This window comes from Lissotriton helveticus, chromosome 3_1 (assembly GCF_964261635.1).
Source record: "Lissotriton helveticus chromosome 3_1, aLisHel1.1, whole genome shotgun sequence".
Taxonomy (NCBI): domain Eukaryota; kingdom Metazoa; phylum Chordata; class Amphibia; order Caudata; family Salamandridae; genus Lissotriton; species Lissotriton helveticus.
In genome coordinates, this window is record NC_136061.1 from 2,098,978,696 (window position 1) to 2,098,998,373 (window position 19,678).

Sequence of the window (19,678 nt, forward strand, 5' to 3'; positions counted from 1 at the left end):
GCATTTCTCCAAGAAGTGAGGAGCCAAACCTCTACCTTCGTTGTTCAGCTCATAGCCGAGGAACAACACTGTGTGTTCTGCAATGTGCGATTTTGCAAAATTAAACTTGTAACCCATATCAGCAAAGTTACAAATAACCGAATTCACTCGACACAGATGCAACCAAATTTCGTCGTCCGTGAGATAAATGTCATCCACATACGAACACGCATCCGGGTCGATATTCTCCAATAGAGTAACAATTCTGGAGGTGAAAACACCAGGACTATTCTTGTAGCCCATTGGGAGTCGGCGGAAGCGTTTTTGCACACCAGCGCTTGTAAAACTTGTCCATTGGGAGCTAAGGCTATCCAATCTATGGGCATAGAAACCGTTGGATATGTCAAGAGTTGTTTTGAAACGCTTACGCACTAGACTATCCACTAGAGCAGAGCCGTGAGTATTCTGTACTGCACAGTTACGGCAATGCGAGTTCAAATGCCGGTAATCCAATACCAAACGAAATGATCCGTCAGGTTTGGTCACAGTAAAAAGGGGATTATTCATCGGTGACACACACGTTTCAATAACTCCCTGATATTCCAATTGCACAAGGATTTCAGCGACGGAAGCTTTTGCTTCACGCCGTATGGGATATTGAGGTTGAGGCTGCGGCTCAGACCGCAACGGGATTTCGTGGCAAGGCGACAATTTATCCCAACCACATTGGTTACGGTACAGAGCCGGTGCGAGAGCCCGAGCCCACTCTTCTGCAAAATGCTGCGCATGCGCTGTCGAGACAGTGTTCGCGAAACTGGGGAGGATTACCTCCTCCCCTCGCGGCGCCGCGAGCACAAAAGGTGGGGGCCAGTCAGCCTCCGAAAGCAAAATATCATATGTAGAGGAAAGATTCTCCCAAAACACCCCTTTGACGGTACGCTGTATGTCACCTTCAATTAACAGGACAATTTCATAAAGTCTCTCAGGGGGAGCAAGTCTCGTGTCTGCTGTTTCAATGACTACGTAGACATCAGTCGCTGTCACCCTCAGTAGTGGACGCAGCGCCTCTCTCACTATGGTAATCTCCGCCGCGCTGTCCAGCAAGGTCAGAGCCCACGTCAGATTCCGAAGCCGCGTTCTCACTATCTGTGGCATATCGATGCGCTGTTAAGGCTGCGACTTTCTTTTTCGCAAACTGCGGTCGCTTTTGCGCAGAATCCTCCTGCTTCGCAGCGCCGTCTGTCTGGCGGGGCTGGCCACGTCCTAGTTGGCCACCACGTCCCCGTCCGCCACCTCCACCACCGGTCTTCGGGCCGATGAGTCCTGAAAGGAACGAGGAGAGCGTTGATCAGAACCCTGAAAACGATCAGGTGATTTAATCATTGCGCGATCGTGCAAATCATAAACTTTTTCAGTCGGCGCAGGAACTTGTGGTGCAGGATAAGAAGTCTGAGTCTGCTGCTGTTGCTTCCCCTGTTTCTGTTTTTGAGGCCAATTTTGTTTCTTGGACTTTTGTTGTACGTCTGCCGCAGCAGACTGTACTTGCGATTGTTTCTTCTCCTTGACTGCGAAATACTTCAAACCTTTACTTGTGCGACCGATTGTTTTATAAGCGGCCACTACAATTTTCGCCAACTGGCGGGGTTTCTCGGCATCGGGTATAAGTGCCAAAGCATTAGACACCTGAAAGTTCACTGCGTCTCCTTTAACATTGGAGAGGATGAGATCGCTAACGATCTCAAACGAACCACACAGGCGCATACCCAATTCAACAGCTGCCTCCGGCCCGTGATCATCCTGAACACGTTTGACAATCTCGGGCAGCTGCGTCATTGACGGGGTGCCGAAGCACCTCGTAAAAACTGCCGCAAAAGTTTTTCCCCAACTTTCACAGTCGACTAGTTCGGGAGCTAAATCCCTAGGTAAAGTAATCGTTAACATCCTATGTTTATCAGCAGGAGTAGAATTTGGGAACACAGCTTCCAGCTGGTCAAACTTCTCGGCAAGCCAAAAGGGAAAGTCATCCTTATCATCAGGACGCTTACCAAAAACCGAATTGACCATAACTGGATTCAATTTTAAACTGCCACGTTCCATCTGAACGGCCGCACCCCCGGGTGGACCTCCCGGGAGATGACGACCTATGTATTGTACTAACGCTCGAATCACAGCAATCGCGACCACATGCAGTCTACGAACATCCGCCAGAGGACAAGCGCCGTGATTCGGGTGCGGGGTAAAGCCCCCCAAAGCAGGCCAAACAGTACCTGGAATGGAGAGTGGGCCTAACCGCGCAGCTGACAAAGAGTGGGGGAGGGCGCCATCAAACCAAAGGCAACGCTGCCAATGATTAACAGGTATTTCCAGTGCCCTGTACGGAGTATATTCAGCCGGTACAGCGGAGGGTGTGTAGTGGAGGAACACTTGAGAATTCGCATCCACCTCCGGAAACGTAACCCAAGAGTAAAACAGTTCAAATGGGTACGCCGGGTCCGCACACACCACAAAAACCACAGCCATGCCCTCCAATGGGACAAGATAAGTCTGCAAGTGATTGCGCACCGCAATTCGGCTATGTTGCGCAATGGCCACTGCCATGATATCACCGGAAATATTGAAAAACAAAGAATACTTTGTAGCACAACTGGGTAGTAATTCAAAGAAACCGTTTTAGTAAGAATCAAGCTTGAAAAATACCTATTTCCATAAAATAGGTAGGTTTCACCGACACCCCGTTTTCCGGAAACGGAAGTGAAGGGGTTAAGGTTTGAACGATATACTACTCGAGTGTCATGATATAAGACCACCAAAACCGTTGGGCGCCATGTCGCAGGGTTTCTGTTCTCACACAGAACTGTGCACAGAGGATTGGAACCTCGGCGAATTAGGGTGACCCAAAACTCACCTTAGTACCCAACTTACCCCTTACCGAGCTAGCTACAGTGCATCAAGTCTGTTTTTTGTGCCCCAAGCAAAGCAATATAAATCCCGCCTCAAGCCCAGAGTTGGCAGAAGCTGCACTTATGTTATGACTATGAAGGCGTGGAGATCAGACCTCATAACAATCCTGTATCGTGTTGTTCCTGAAACTTCAGCACTCTCTGTGCAGACATAGTTTATTAAGCAAAGCTGATATCAGAGCAATAACATATTATTCTCAAATAAACCATAGCAAACTACTAGGTTGAAAGCTAAGTCAACAATTAAGTGTCGTGTGCAGAAGTTACAAAATGGAAAAATGGCGTTTAAACTTCTAATGCGCCTATGCTAACTTAACACGATATAAGGATATCCAGGAGCTACATGACAAAAGTATTTAGGAAACAGCTCCCACATTGCGGTGGCGAGCCAGTGTCCTCAAGATAGGAGTGCTGGTTCCATGCGCGAGCCCTGCATGCGCTTGGGACAAGAGCAGTCAGTCTGCACACGCCGCTGATGCCGGTTGGGGGGTGCTCGCAGGAAGGCAGGAGCGATACTCCTCCCACCCTCGGCTATCCTAGGCACGCTACTGTATTGCTCACTGCGACGAACAGTGGGTCTCCCTGCAGGAAGGTTTAGCGCAGCACCTCCGACACTCAGCTCTCGGAAACGCCGATGTCGGGAAAGAGCGCTTTCCTCCGCGCACAATACTGAGTTTCAGGAAGCACTTGGTAGGCAACAAAGAGCATCGTCGGTTGTTTGTTTGGCAAGGGTCCTCTCACGGCATGAAGAGTGAATACTTGATGGAAGGCGCGGTGATGCAAGTTGGACTGCGTGACCAGGGAGGCACTCCCTTTCTCTGCCAGTCGATTTGATGCCACCCAATATAGCATGGGGCAATTCTAGCTCCTCACTTAGTGAAAACCGTGACTTGAAGTAACGGTTCACAACCTCTCTTTCCTTCTTTCATTATTTGCTTCCCTGTGAAATGGATCCCAAAACGCAAAAAAAACTTGCTAGAAATGCCCTTTTTATGACATTTTTCTATTCCAAAGTGCAGCCTCGAGACGGAGAGAAATAAAAGGTTTAAAATATGAAAAATAAATACATAACAAAATATAGCAAGACAGAGTGCTTGCAAAGTGACCAGATTGATTTTATTCATACCTAAACACATTAGCGCCACTTTACAGAGTTTGCAATGAAGAGCTACTTTTGTTTTCCTGTCTCACTTTGAACAGCATTGTTTTTCCCGGGTGGGGAAGTATACCAATCCTGAAGGTACTGCAATACCTGGTTGATGGGTGGATTGGAAAAAAAACATACCATACTGCTTACGTTTTGTAAGATTATAAGCAATGGACATTGAAAGGGTCCTTTCTAAGCCCTGTAGTCATGTCCTTAACTTTTCAGGTAAAAGCACTCACTGATTTCTAAATAATGAGTGAGAAATCGTTAAGATAACCATGTTGTTTCTGCTTAGATTTCACATGCTTTACTTAATCTTGCATTCCCTATGAGTGGTTGATTTTTCCGGGATGTGGTTACTTTTATTTAGGCAGCATATTACTCTTGTCTAGAGCATAATTTGAATTGAGTCACTTCCAGGTGTTTATAGTAGGCACAATTTAGTTGTAGCTGAAGGCAGTGCGAGTTTCTTTTCAGTGGGGCAGTACGGTGTTTAGTGGGGGAGAGGATGTGGCACCTTGGCCAGAGCTGCCGAATTTGGAACTGACGAACCGGGTTCAGCCTTCATGACCAGTCCACCAGACAACTCTACTGAGGGAGCATATTCCCATGCTAGACCTTAGAAGGCCCCACTAGATCTTAGAAGCCCTGGTATCTTAGCACCAGCAGGTGAACCCTAGCAGAGGCAGGTGTGGTTTAACCTTGAAGGACTGCCCATCACAATCAATACTGACGTTCATCTCCAGTCTTGCGGTCAGGCCAACGAAGCAGCACACCCTAAAGCAACAGTGATCCAGTCACTGACTCTTTCACTGAGGTCACAGGAACTGTGAGCAGATAAGAGTGGTGCAAATGGTGTGACTGCACCGGGCACCTATTTCGGGTGGGGGCATAGTGCTTGCAAGTATACATCCATACTGGCACTGGAGAGCAGGAGAATGGCCAGCAAGCGGCACAGCAGCTGGCAGTCACGGCACTCGCAGTCCAGGCAAGGCCTGATGACCACCCACTCAGATATCTGTAGCAAGGAAAGCCTGGAGGCGATAAACGCGAAATACCTGAAACAAGCATTCACAATGCAATAAGTCTCGCATTTGTGAGAGTTTATGCTATAGGCATTGTAAATGACAATGCCTTTTATTTATTTGTTTGAAAAATCAACACATTAATAAAAGGCATTGTAATCTACAATGCCAATAGCTCAAACTCTAGTAAATGCGAGACCTATTGCTTTGCAAATACTTATTTTAGTAGTAGTATATCTTTATTCGATTTATACATAGAAAAATCATAAAGCACATCAATATACAATGAAATTTCCCACTCATCTAGTTTTCAGAGTAGAATTGTACTAAAAGACACAAGATAATTAAATCATGTTACTTGGTCACAGTTCAGGTTTTTCTTTTTTTTTAAACTTTTTTTATTGAAATTCAACATAAGCATGTTAACGCATACAGTTCAGCAGTGTCATCAATGTATTACAGAGGATTTAAGGTACATTCACAGGTACAATAGCAGCTTGGCAGTATTGTGATTGCCTCAGAGATTCACAGCAAATGGCAGATCTTATATGAAAGCTGAGGAAGTTCTACAGAGGCAAGTAGAATCATAACAGTAATCATATATATGGAATTCCATGAGTCCCCAACCTAGGGTTTTTTTTTTGGGCGCAGAGATACTCCTTCGGGAGTGGATTCTAGCGCGATATAAACCCATAAATAAATAAATAAATAAATAGGTGTCTGTCACCTGAGCAGATGTGCGCACCGGGCTACTCATGGGAGCGTGGTTATGAGAGGTATTGTCTGCTAAACCATGTAAATAAGTGACCATTGGCTCACAGATATCATGTGGCCTGCTAGCGCCCGGCATAAGATTCCAAAATTCTGTTAGTTGTGTCTGGCAGTATGCCGCATCAGTAGGCCAAAGTGTGAGCATCAGTGCTGGTGTTCACTCCTGAGCATTGCCGCTCTGCGTCTGGCCAAGACCAGTAGCATTGCCACTGGGCATCTGCAGGCATCGGGCACCTCCTTGACATAGCCAAGTAGGCAGAGAATGGGTTTGGTGTAAGGGCAGTTGATGCAATAGCCCCAATGAACAAGTTACTTACCTTTGGTAACGATATATCTGTAGGAAACATAGGTTACCTTAGAATCACCCCCAGGCGTCAGACTGGATCTGGAAATTTTTTCATCAGCAGTACCCCTGTGCGTCGAAAGGTGGAGTCGATCGGCTCCACGTTCGTTGTTGGCGTCGTGGTCTTCGGGATGACGTTGCGGTTGCTACTTAGATGCAGCCCTCGCTTGCTGACGTCAGTTCTGCACACGACTTTCACAACATCCAGAAGCACAGAGCCATGCAAGATACCGACCACTGGTGCACAAAACTAGGGCCCTGAAAGAAGTCCTTAATGCTAGAAGTGAGTTCGCAGAATGGAGAGGATGGGTGGGCTGGTATGTTTCAAACAGATATATTATCACCGAAGGTAAGTAACTTGTTCATATGAAAGAAACAGTTAATTATAGATTCCTTACCTTAGAATAGATACCCCAGCAATACCAACCCCGGAGGTGGGTCTGCAAACTAAGTCACACCAGAAAGTCCTGCAGATCAGAACGGCCAAAGAAGCCGTCACTCTGGACTTGGCTGTCCAGGCAGTAGTGCTTGGTGAACGTGTGCAGTGATGCCCATGTAGCTGCCTGACAGATGTCATTTAGGGGGACTCCCCGTCCTAAAGCAGTAGTAGCTGCCGTCGCCCTGGTGGAATGGGCGCGCAGCCCCACTGGATGCTCCTTGTTTGCCAAAGAATAGCAGGCTTTGATGCACAGAACGACCGACCAGGAGATGGTCCGTTTGTGCAGGGCCCGTCCTTTCTAAGCGCCCGCGTAACCAACAAATAGCTGGCCGTCCACCCGAAATTGTTTGGTACGATGCAAGTAGACGGAGAGCGCATGTTTCGTATCCAGACGGTGGAGCCTCTCATCCTCTTTTGAAGTATGCAGAGGCGGAAAGAAGGTGGGCAAAGTGATGGTTAGGCCAATATGAAAACAAGTGACCACCTTTGATTGAAAGGAAGGTCGAGACCCGAGGACCACCGTGTCCGGATGAACAGCCAGAAAAGGAGGCTTAGAAGACAGAGCCTGTAGCTCACTCACCCTGCGCGCAGATGTGATGGTCACCAGAAACGCAGTTTTCAGAGTGAGGAGTCTGAGAGGACAGTTATGTAGTGGCTCAAAGGGAGCGCACATCCGATAAGTAAGAACCAAATTCAAGTCCCACTGAGGCATTACGAAGGGAACAGGAGGAAAAACATGTGTAATGACTTTAAGAAATCTATTTACAACAGGGGACTTGAAAAGAGAAGGCTGATCAGGAAGCCTGAGGAAGACTTAAATGGCCGAGTGGTAGCCCTTAAGAGTGCCCAGAGCAGAGCTTTGCTGGGCCAAAGACAGGAGGAACAAGAGAACCTCAGAAAGAGGAACAGAAAGAGGATCCACAGCCTTTGCTGTGCACCATGCCACAAATATATTCCATCTGCAGGCGTATAACGTCTTAGTGGAGGGATGCCTGGCTGCCAAGATTACATCACAGACTTTGGGAGGCAAGTCAAATGACTTCAACTGCAACCGCTCGATCGAGGCTGGACAGGTTAGCGTCCCCTGCTGCTGCGACAGAAGAGAAGTGGTATAGGCGGAAAGAAATATAGAAGACTGCAACTCCACTTGAGACGAAAAGCATCGCCATGCAAGTGACTGCCGCCTAGGAAATTCCAACGCGTAGAATTGCTGACATTGTGTGTTTTCTTCGGTGGCGAATAGATCTAACCAAGGGTCTCCCCACTGTTGAAAGAAACCTTGCACCACCTCCTAGTGAAGACGTCATTCGTGATCCATCATGAACCTGCGGCTGTGCTCGTCCGCCCTGTCGTTCAGTGAACCTGCCAGGTGTTGAACCACCAGGGATATGCCCTGATGTTCCAGCCCTGTCCAGAGACAGAGTCCACAACCCCACACTGCCTTGTTTGTTACAGTACCACATGTCTGTGGTGTTGTCCATGAATACCTGCACTACTCTTCCCCGGACAGAGGGAAGGAATGCTTTTAGTGCAAGACAGATCACCCAAAGCTCCAGAAGGTTGATGTTGAGCTCGGACTCCACCGGAGACCAGAGGCCTCAGATCTCCGCCTCTCCCATGTGGCCGCCTCATCCCACAAGGGATGCGTCTGTCACCACTGTGTGTGCTGGTTGGGGAAGGGAGAGCGATCTGCCGTTGACCCAATCCTGGTTCGTGAGCCACCACTGCAATTGTCGTGCAGTGCCCTCCGAGATCTGGATGCAATCGGACAGATTTCCCTGATGCTGCGTCCACTGGAACGTCAGGTCCCACTGCAGAGCCCGCATATGCTATCTGGCACGATCGACCAGCAGGATGCAGGAGGCCATGAGGCCCATAAGCCTAAGGGTCATCCTGAATGAAACCCGGAATAGAGGCTGTAAGATTTGAATCATAGCCCGAATATCCCGGACTAGCTGTTTGGGAAACTGCGTTGTGTCCAGAACTGCTCCGATGAACTGGAGCTTCTGAGAGGGGGTCAGGTGTGACTTCGTCATGTTGATGGAGAACCCCAGAGAGTCTGGAGGTGGGAGATGACTGCCTGGGGCGAGCCCACCTTCAACAACCAGTTGTCGAGATCGGGGAAGACTGGAACCCCTGATCTGTGCAGATGAGCTGCAACCACCGCCATCACTTTCGTGAACACCCGAGGGGCGCTGGTAAGGCCAAAGGGGAGCACGGTAAACTGAAAGTGCTCATGGCCTAGCTTGAACCGCAGGTAACGCCGGTGGGCCGGCAGGACGGGTGTGTGAAAATAAGCGTCCTGCAAGTCCAACGCTACCTTCCAGTCACCAGGGTCAAGGCAGACAAGACTTGGGCCAGGGACAACATTTTGAACTTCTCTTTCCGGAGGAAGCGGTTGACGTCCCTGAGATCCAAGAAAGGACGTAGGCCCTTGTCCTTCTTGGGCACCAGAAAGTAGTAGGAATACCAACAACGACCTACTTCTGGAGCAGGAATGTGATCGATGGCTCCCTTGGCCAAGAGAGCCCTACCTTCCTGTTGGAGAAGGGCAAAGTGATCCTCCGACATGCGATGGTACTGGGATGGCATGGCTGGAGGGTTAGTCTCGAAGGGGAGGGAGTAGCCCCTTTGGACCATCTGCAAAACCTACCTGTTTGACGTGACAGTGCAACAGTGGAGGAGGTGATGGCGGATCCTGCTGCCCACTGGCTTTTGATGAGCCTGAAAGGTCAGACTAGGAGGGTTTGGAGGCTGCTGCCAAGGGGTGGTGGTGGTGGACTGGCCCACCTGCTGGCCCCTAGAACCACGTCGGTGGTTCCCACGTCCCGGGCCGCGCTGAGGTTGAACAGCTTGCGCTGGCCTGTGTCTCTGAAAGGAACGTGTTGGTGCACCCCTTCCGTGGCTACGAAAGGGGCGAAAGGCAGACCGTGCAGGGTGCATGGTGGAGAAGCCCAAGGACTTCGCAGTAGCCTGAGAGTCTTTGAAGCACTCTAGCGCACTGTCTATCTTGTCGCCGAACAGGTGACAGCCATCAAAGGGAATGTCCATCAAAGTGTTCTGGACATCCCCAGAAAAGCCAGTCGTTCTCAACCAGGCATGACGGAGAAGCGCCACCGACGATGAAATGGTCCTACCCAGTGACTCAGCAGTGTCCAGTCCACAGCGGATGGTAAACTTTGCTGCGTCTCTCCCCTCTGCAATAACACAGGAGAGTACGGCCCCGGCCTCCTCTGGACACTGAGGCTACACTTACGCCACTGTATCCCACACCGAGTGGGAATAACGGCCCAACAGGCATGCAGTGTTTACCAACAGCAGCTCTAAGCTGGAGGAAGAAAACTACTTCTTCCCAAGCTGATCCAGCTTCTTGAATTCCCTGTCCGGTGGTGCGTTAGGGAATGCGCTTTGGGACGTTGAAGCTTGGACCACCGAGCTCTTGGGGAGGGGATGTTGGGAGAGGAAAGTGGGTTCGCCCGGGGCCGGACGGTGGCGTCGGGCAACCATCCTATCCACAGGAGCCCCTGCACCAGGTGCCCAAAAGGATGTCTGTGAGGGCTTAATTAAACGGCAGCACGGGCTCCCAAGAGGTGCCGGCAGAAGCACCTCTGTCCGGAGGTTAGTCCTGATTGCCACGGTAGGTAGCTCGAGGTTTGGGGCCTCGGCCGCCCTACGCAACACCACTGTGTAAGACTCCCCCTCCTCCGTGGCCACGGTAGGAGGAGACAACATGCCAAGGTCTGGTGAGGTGTCCAGACCACTGGCATCCGCCAGTTCCTCTCTCCAGTAATGGTCGTACTCCAACTTGTCAGTTAAAGGGTCACAAGACCCCTCCCCTGCCAGTCTGCCTCACTGACCTCTGGCTGCCAAACTGGCTGAAAATGTCCAGGGTTGAATGCAGTCACAAAAGTACCCATCGGCGCCGGATCCGGTGTCAGGCGACGCAGGTCCGGCTCCGTATCCACAATGGGGTGGAAGCCGGGGTCGACGCCGGCTGAAGGTCCAGGAGGCGTGGCTGTGGACGTGGTGCTGGTGGAATCAGCGATGGTGGAGGTGTAATAAGGACGACTGGCGCCGATCCGGATCCAGGTCTGGATCCAAGGGGGCCCTACGGTGCAGAGGCCGGAGCCTCCGGCGTAGAAGGCCTAGAGTCCCCAGCCGAGTGCGCCGGGCCTGAAGGCACGCCGGCAGAGTCGGGCTGCCCAAAGATGGTATGCATCGCTTCGTAAAATTGACAAAGCTGGTCAGGCCGGAGTCGACCCTGAAGGCTCCTCACAAGGAGCAACAGGAGGGGCACCACCAGCACCCTTTGTCGCATCGGCCGACGGAAAGTCGAAGAGCGACAATGCTTCTTCGACTTCTTCTTGTGCTGCGAATAACCTGACCCTGAGTGCTAAGACTTAGACTAGGAGTGATGATTGCTCCGCAATCGGTCCCTCGACCTCTCACGTGACCGGGACCTCAAACGACGCGGAGCCAACTGCCAGGCCTCGAGTAGCTTTCGGGACCACTTCCGCAAAGACTTCCGGAGCACGACTTGGGGTCATGGTTGCGCTCCAGGCAGCAGAGGCACACGCAGTGCGGATCCGTAACCGACATAAGTCGGGTACAGGAACCGCAGGCCTTGAAACCGGGCCTCCCTTGTGCACCAGGAGTCGATGTTAGACTAAAAAACGAAGTCGCAAAAATGTCAGTCATAAAAGTGACTGGGGGTACCGCTCTCTCTGGATCTGTGTTTGCTGGCACGGAAAAAGAAAGACCGACGTCATCGTGCGAGGGTGGAGTGTAAGTAGCTACCGTGTCATCATCCTGCCGATCACGACGCCAACGATGAACGTGGAGCCGACCGACGCCACCTTTTGACGCGCAGGGGTACTGCTGCCGAAAAAGTTTCCGGATCCAGTCTGACCCCTGGGGTTAATTCTAAGTTAAGGAATCTACAACTAACTGTTTCTTTCAAATGGTCGCGCACACTTCTTGACAGTAGGATGCCATTGTGGGGCAGGACCACGCTAAATGTATAAAAGAGGCATCAGGAGAGACATAGCGCACGTCTGTAATGAAGGGCTGCGCTGTAGTTAGAGGCAGATATTGCTCCGGCCATGTTTTTGATTATCCTGAGACCTCGGGTGAACAGAGATAACTGACAAGTCCCTAGAGTCACTCTGGAGGCAGTCCTTAGTTCCTTGCTTGCAGGCAGAGGTCAGCAGGCAGCAATTACTGGGAACAGTCAGGCCCACTAAAGTGGCAATTCTCCTAGCGCAGCAGCCTTTACTCCAGCAGAGCTTCTTGCAGGTTCAGTAGTGTACTACTAAAGTGGGGTCAGAGCCCCTGTACTTTTACTCCTAAAGTCTTTGCTCTGGGGGAACTTCAAAAAACTTGTAGAAGTGCACAACATCCCCATTCCCAAGCTCTGACTCCAGCACACTACATGGGGGGGTGGCAGAGACAGCATTGTGTAAGGCAGGCACAGCCTTATTCAGGAGCAGGTGACAACTCCTCCCACCACTCTAAATGCTGACCAGGCCTATTCGGGCCAACTATGAGTCAGCCAGGAAAGGCAGGACACACCTCGGTCCCCTTGTGCCTGTCTAATGCACATCCCTGCTCCTGTCAGTCAAAACCAGATGCTGAATACCCAACCAGGCAGGGCACAAAGAGTAATAAACATACAGAAATGCCCACTTCTAAAGTGGCATTTCTAAAATAGTAATAAATAAATCCGCTTTCAGCAATAAGCAGGATTTATTGCTACAATTAAAAACATGGACTGTTCCCATGAGGCACAGGGTCAGACTGATTTGCATATTGCCATGTCTGAACTGGGGTGGCGGAGTGAGCTAAAGAACGGTGATGGATTAAACCCAGATCGGTTGACTGGGGGTGAGTGTTTGTATTGTCAACGCTCCGTCCATCATCACTTTTGGTTTTTCTTTGTTCGCCCTAAGTTGGCAGGGTATGCTCAGACGTGAGTCCCTTGCTCACTTTGCCACTGGAGTCAAGCAAGCCCAGCTGAAGACGGCTGCAATACCAGAAACCGGTCCTGGGAAGCTTGATTCCGGTCCAGGGAAGACATGGCTTGGCAGTTCGGGCTGGACTGTTCCCATGAGGCACAGGGTCAGAGTGATTTGCATTTGGCCATGTCTGAACTGGGGTGGTGGAGTGAGCTAAAGATCGGTTGACTGGGGGTGAGTGTTTGTATTGTCAACGCTCCGTCCATCATCACTTTTGGTTTTACAATTAAAAACATGCCAAACATGGCCACACCACCCCTTTCATAATACAAATTACCACTGAAACACACATTGGGCAATCCTCAATGCAGTCTCACAGCAGTGAGAATCCAAATAGGTTGTTTGTAACTACCAGGACATGCCACACAACAAAGGCACATCCTACTTTATACCTACACAGCACCCTACCCAAGGGGCTACCTAGGGCCTACCTTAGGGGTGATCTATATGCAGTAAAAGGGGAGTTTCAGACATGGCAAACACTTTAAATGACATGTCACTGCTGCAGTAAACTGCACACACAGGCCCTGATGCCTGAAACAGGTTTGAAAAGCTACTTCTGTGGGGGCTGCAATAAGCGTTGCAGGACCACTAGTAGCATTTCATTTACAGACCCTGGTTATAAGGGATACCACTGTGCAAGGGACTTTCAGGTAAATTAAATATGCCAAGCAGGTGTAAACCAATCTTATCAAGTTTACGAGAGAGAGCACAGGAGATTTACCACTGATCAGCAGTGGTAAAGTGCCCAGTGACATAAAACCAACCAAAACAAGTCAGACAAAATACAGGTAGAAGGCAAAAAGTTCTGCGATAACACTGCGAAAAAAGAGCCAGGTCCAACGGTGGTGTTTTTGTCAATGACTGGTATTCAAAGCATTTAACTGCTCCTTTGTCAACTCTGGTATTTTGAACATCGAAAGAGTCTTTGTTGATTGAAGAGCTTTCGTCAAGGATGATTTTGTCAACAGTGAAGTCGTCTACGATGGTGCAGCAAGTGACAATGGGTGCTTTGCTGGATCTTGCCTATTTCAGGAGCAGACTTACTCGTTGATAGTGAGGTATTCGTCAATAGTGGTATCTTGTCAACTGTGTCATCATCAACAGTTTCGCTGGTGATGGACAGTATGCCACACTCGTGAATGATGAGACACCATCTTTTGTTCTTTTTTTTTACTTTCTCTTCGATGGTGAACGTCCAGACTACGTAGGTGAGACATCAACGTGACCAGAAGTCTGTCCTTTTACGACAGACACAGAAGGTCTCTTGGTGGGAGTTACACAGAGCTCAGAGAGTAGCCTAGTCTTTTGGTGTAGGTCATTCTAAGTTGCACTTTTAAGTTTTAAAACACTTTTCTCACAAGATGCATCTTGATGACTCAGCTTTTTGAAGCTCCAGCATCCTACCCTCAATGTCCTTTAGGGTGTTGGTGCTAAAATTAATATTGAGTGAGGGTCGTTAGTGTATAATGTCTGGGCCACACACCTCTTGAGGCCCGAAACTAATCCTTGAATATGAGGAATCAACCATGGTCCCAGCCTGAAAATGCACAAAATGCACCACAGATCCCTAGGAAATTTTGGACTGAACCCTTCCTGCTCACTGGCATGAAGAGTGTGCGTCAAACGATCAGCAGCAGAGTAGCTGAGTTAGAACTCAGAGGATTCCCTCTTGCCCAATACCAAGCAGTTGAAAATCTGACAGATGGAGCCTCGGAGTAGGTTTGGATCCCCTATCCCCTTCCCCTCATTGGCTGGACTTCGGGGCATAAAATGAGATGGTGTGGCTAAATATGGCCTACGAGTGGTTAGAAAAGTTTTTTTTCAATGTTAACTGCTGTACAGAAATTATGAGTGTGTGAAATTTGTACAGCTTGTTCTGCAAAATTCCATAAAATGTGGGCAAAATTACACAAAATGCTAATTTGTCAGTTCATGCAATATTTTAGCATGTAATGTGTCCTTGTGTCAATTTTTGATGTCAGGGCACATTGCATGGCAAAAAACCAAAGTGTAAAAAAAAGAAAGCTCACCCTTCGTTGTTCCCATGCGTTCAATTTGCAACAAAAAATTCCCACGATTACACAAATTATGCCAGCGTAATATACATTTCATACTGATCTAACTGAAATACCCCCATGTCAACAATGACTATTGAGGGTTCCCAACCTAACATCCAGGGATAAAACTGAAAATATATGGATTCATACTTCTTTCAAAATAAAACCCATTACGAGGTGGAGATTAAAAATCCAAAATTAAGCAAAGGTTATTTATAAAGTGCCCCAGTAGATCCAAATCCCACTAGTTTGACATTCCACTTAGAACACCTTTAGCAAATATTGCTGCACCAAATTATGCCAAGATTCATCATAAAAATAAATGCAAACTGACTGTTCAAACCATGCACATTCAGACATCCAGTACACATTACTTCACTTCATTCCTGAAGGAGAATTGACCATATGTGAAACACATTTTACCAGCAGAATCATGCTGTGATAACCAAGCACAGAAGGTATTTTAGGGTTATCGTTCATAAGGCTGTCTGCACTCAACGAAGGACGTGTTAGTTTAAGTTGTGGAATGGATTCTCTTATTGATTCTATAACTTGCCAGGTATTTGGGGAAACATGCTCTGACTGCTGTTTCAGTAAAGACCTTTCAGAGACGTCAGTGGCAAACACTCTAGAAGAACTTTCTAGCTCATACTTATTTTGTCCTTACAGCTAGTAATTCATCTGAGAAATGATAACGTTTATAGAAACTCCCCTGGCCTATACTGTGCTGTTGGTGGTCGAATTTGGTCATTCCTACTCAGGAGAATATCGGTATACTTTCTTGTGTGTTCATTTTGTATGAGAGGTAGTATTTTTACCATCCTACAAGCATTATGCATGCCTGTTTGCTTTTCTGTCCTGGAAGCACAACTGCAATACTTTCAGGATTATTACATAGGCTCTTTAATCACGTCACTGTAAAAGCACCCTATAATTCCTTTCTGTTGCATTTACTTATGAATGTCATAGTCCATTATTGGAACTGGTTAGTAGTGCAGGCAAACTGGTAAATGAATGTGCCAAGATCTGGTAGCTCTTTGCCCGACTTGAGTACATTCTCTAGTTCTACCTTAGTCAATGATATAGTGCACAGTGAACATCACACTGTTAAATATGACATATCAAATATAAGTAAGGTAGAGACAAAAGGGTCTTACCATTTGTTTTGACTCCATACGCATGTGTTACTTACTTTTGTATGGTTTCTGTTAACAAGTATTATCTAATCTCAGAACACTTCCTGTAACGTATGCAAGACGAGCTAAAATTGCTGCCTAAAATAAGAGAAAATATTCTGGCACTTCTGAATTAGAACTTGTCTTCCTAACAACATTGCACCAAACAAGAGTCACTGAATTGAGCAACAAATGAAAGCGTTCTCATAATAACCAAACAACTTAATTTCATAGTAACCTAACAAGTGACTTGCACTAGACCGCTTGATTTTTTTCTAGGTAAAGTCACATTACTTGAGTGTAGACTGCTTTTACTATTGCGATTTGCTTTGCATTTACATCAATTACTATGTTAAGTGCCTTTTTTAATATGCCTACTTACATTTGTAACTGTACTCCGTTTTTCCAGAAGGATACGGAACCTGCTGCAGGCTCGTTTATTGTCCTTTAGCCCTTGACCAAGACCACGATTATCATCCTGCATTAGCCGGCGATCAAGTATCACTTCAAGTTGACCTAAGAAAAGTTAAGATTGAATTAACTCGAGACTGTTTTTGCAATATTATGTGTTTGTATTCCATGAAATAAGCCAATCCTACCGCATTAGTTAGGGAATATGCTAGATAAGATAGAAAGACAGTACAAATTATAGCATTACTTCTACTTTCTTACCGCTACTCAGACTTGACACACCCAGGGCCTGAGCTGTAAGGAGTGTCAGTCTTGACTGTTCATCCTGGATGTACGCCATAGCCGGCATGGGATAGAAATTAGCCTGGAGAGGTAACTTTTTAAAATATTTCCGAGCCTGAACCTACAAACAGAAACAATGAATACATTTAGGAACTTGCTGGAAAAGTGTTATTATCAATGGTGATTGCTTCAGCTGCTGTTGGATGCCTGGTAATGGAATGACCAAAGGAGAACATGAGATCATGGTGAGTGAAGAGTAGACATAGCATCCACAAGAATAGCAAAATAATTTTAATTAAAAAAATAAGAGCCTCTCGATATCGGGTGCATCACACGTAAGTGGGTAAGACCATAAGAATACAAGTTAAACAAGAGCCACTTCTAGCTATTGTAAGGATCACATGTAGTTTTGCGCTTTCTTGGGCCCACAATTCTACATAGGAGCTGCGATTAACCGGCTGCACCAGAGCTCCTTTTACCATTCACTGTGAATACACAACTGGCAACACTTGCATTTGATAAAAGATTTATACAAACAAATTTAAAACATATTTAAACTACTGTTGGAAACCCACAAGTACACCTTGCATGGTGTATATAAGGCCCCTAAGGGTGGTGAACCTGGATCGCAACTGGTTTTCTTAAATTTAATGCTATGTAGATAAGGAGAGGTGTGTAGCTGGCTGACCCTGGGGGGAGGGGAGAGAGGGAGTTTTTCGTTTATAAATTTGAATATGTTTCAGATATTGTTCTTTCGGATCCCACTGTATCGAGAGGTTCATTAAAAGGCATCTGATATCTACTGATCCTATATAAATAGAAACTGTATAGAAATGTTCTTGATCTTTGTGTTGGGACGGATTGTTGGTATAGATGTGATAATTATGATCGTTGCATATTGTGATGGTTTTTGGAAGAACATGCAACAATAAAAAGAATATATATTTTTTTTAAAAGCTGGTGAGAGGGCTAGATGACCAAGAAAGTGGGGAGGTGCCCGGAAAGGGATCAAGTGCCTGTGGGATCAGTTATTTCATAAAGTCAAGGATAGCCGGATTAAAAGTGCAAGAGTAGCCCCTAATGTATGGAGAGGGAAAGGAGGAGGTGGGAGAGGGAAAGGAGGAGGTGTCAGAGGGAAAGGAGGAGGTGGGAGAGGGAAAGGAGGCGCCGGAAGGAGAAGAGTGCAACAAAACAAATGTAAGGCAAGGGAGAAGACATAGGAGAGAAGAGTAACGAAAAAGAAAAAGGAAGGGGCAAGGAGAAGTCACACTAAGAGAGATGGGGTGGGGAAGGGTGTGGTGTGTGTAATGAGAAGCCTCCAGTTGGCCTGTTGTCCAATTTCAGTGGCAGTGCTCCGCATTCTGAAGCTGCTGACCATTATGTACACTATCCTGTGCGCATCTGTCCAAGCCTGCTCATCATTCTCACGGTCCGCATCTGTCCAAGCCTGCTCATCACTCTCACAGTCCGCAGGCACTCAGCAATATGCCGGGTGCCCTGGCACACTATATGCCCAAACACAGTGGGGCCCTGAGCACGGCCCGCTCAATGGAGACCCAAGTGGGTTGCTCTGTGTCAGCAACTAAAAAGTGTACAAGTTGTGAGTGGTGATGTGCAAGGTAGTAGAGATGCATATTAAGTAGTAGCAGTCCCCCTCACTCCGGTATCTGCATAAAATAATGCTGGTTTAAGTCATGGTCTCCTGCCAGCCCAAATGAAGAGTTTGGTGTGTTTGTTGAGTGCACATAGGGTCTCTTTGGGTATACTAAAAGGTAATATGCCAAAAACATAGTTTAACCTTGGGCCGTCACCATTTTCAGCATCTGTACCTGGTCCCACAAAGATATGTGAAGTTCGGACCATCTTAGGAAGACTGTGGCAGTTTTAGTGATAAGAAGCTACAGGTTGTTTGATACCATGTTGACAGGTCCTCTATTAACCATGGTGCCTAAGTACTTTAGTTTGGAAGCTTTCCAAGTGAACGCGTAGTCAGTAGGGATATAATGTTTCAGACGATTTATTAGCTAACATGAGCACACTGAAAAAGAATCAGTGATGGAGATCAGTGAGGGGACTAAGACATTCAGGTCTCTAAGAGTAATCAGTATATCCTCTGCATATAGCAGAATCATAACCAGCCCTGCCTTTGTGGCAATGCCCATAATACATTGCTCTTACTGTAGAGCCTCTGCCAGTGACTCCAGGGCAATGAGAAACAGGAGAGGTGAAAACGTCCATCTCAAAAAGTCAGGACATGTTGCCTCCACAGTCTATTTGGGTGACAGGATTTGAATACAGCCATTTCACCTTAGCCAGAAAGTCTGGGCCTATATCCACCTGTTACATGATATGGAGTCCCCCAGTCTACTTGCCAATGAGCCTTGATTGGAAAGTATAGTTCCCAGTGGGAATGAGTGAAGTCTTGTACTGCAGCTGAGTTTCTACCACCTACTAAAGTAAGCCCAAACTGCTCTGCTTTGCCAAGCCTGTAGAGGCAATGCTCAAACAGAGTAGCCTGATTATTCCATAGGAATTCAATAGTATTGGTGGGATTGGAACACCAGTGCAAAAAATGCATACACATAAGACGATGTTAATGCACTGTCATCAATAACCCAAGTCTAGTTTTTGATTCTTACTTTGGAATGGCAGCTAGATTTCCAAACAAATAGTGAATTACTTCAGCCCATTAAACCTCACTATAATCACAAGGCTTCCTATCAGGAGGGTATTTGCCGCTCCCCCATGAACATGCAAATTATCACAATTGGTAAAGTGCGATTTTTCTTCTTTGGGGAGTCACAGTAAAATTACATTGATCCTTTCGATATAGGCAGGATCAAATATTTTACATTGTGTGAAAGAAAGACAGAAAAGCAGATAAGGATGGAAAAAATACTTGTAATGTATTCCTAGCTCTTCACTATTGGTATTCTCTTTGAATTCAAGAAAGTTACAACATCTCCAGGCTTGAGCGAGATCCCACAACACAGTTTCCACGTTTTCCCATTGTTTTCCCATAAAATCAAATAAACTGAAAACATGGATAAAAGGAGGCATCTTTACTGTTTC

The 19,678-nt window shown here is 47.1% G+C and overlaps 1 protein-coding gene across 2 annotated transcripts in view; it reads right to left on the reverse strand.

The window, feature by feature from the left end:
- MAN2A2 (mannosidase alpha class 2A member 2) overlaps nucleotides 1–19,678 on the reverse strand; it is a 709,606-nt gene that overhangs the window by 118,216 nt on the left and 571,712 nt on the right. For both annotated transcript variants that reach the window (XM_078683269.1, XM_078683268.1), the window contains 2 exons: nucleotides 16,586–16,727; nucleotides 16,296–16,429 (listed from right to left, as the gene is read on the reverse strand). In XM_078683269.1, coding sequence (XP_078539395.1) covers nucleotides 16,296–16,429; nucleotides 16,586–16,727 — 276 coding nt within the window. The remainder of the gene's footprint in view (nucleotides 1–16,295; nucleotides 16,430–16,585; nucleotides 16,728–19,678) is intronic.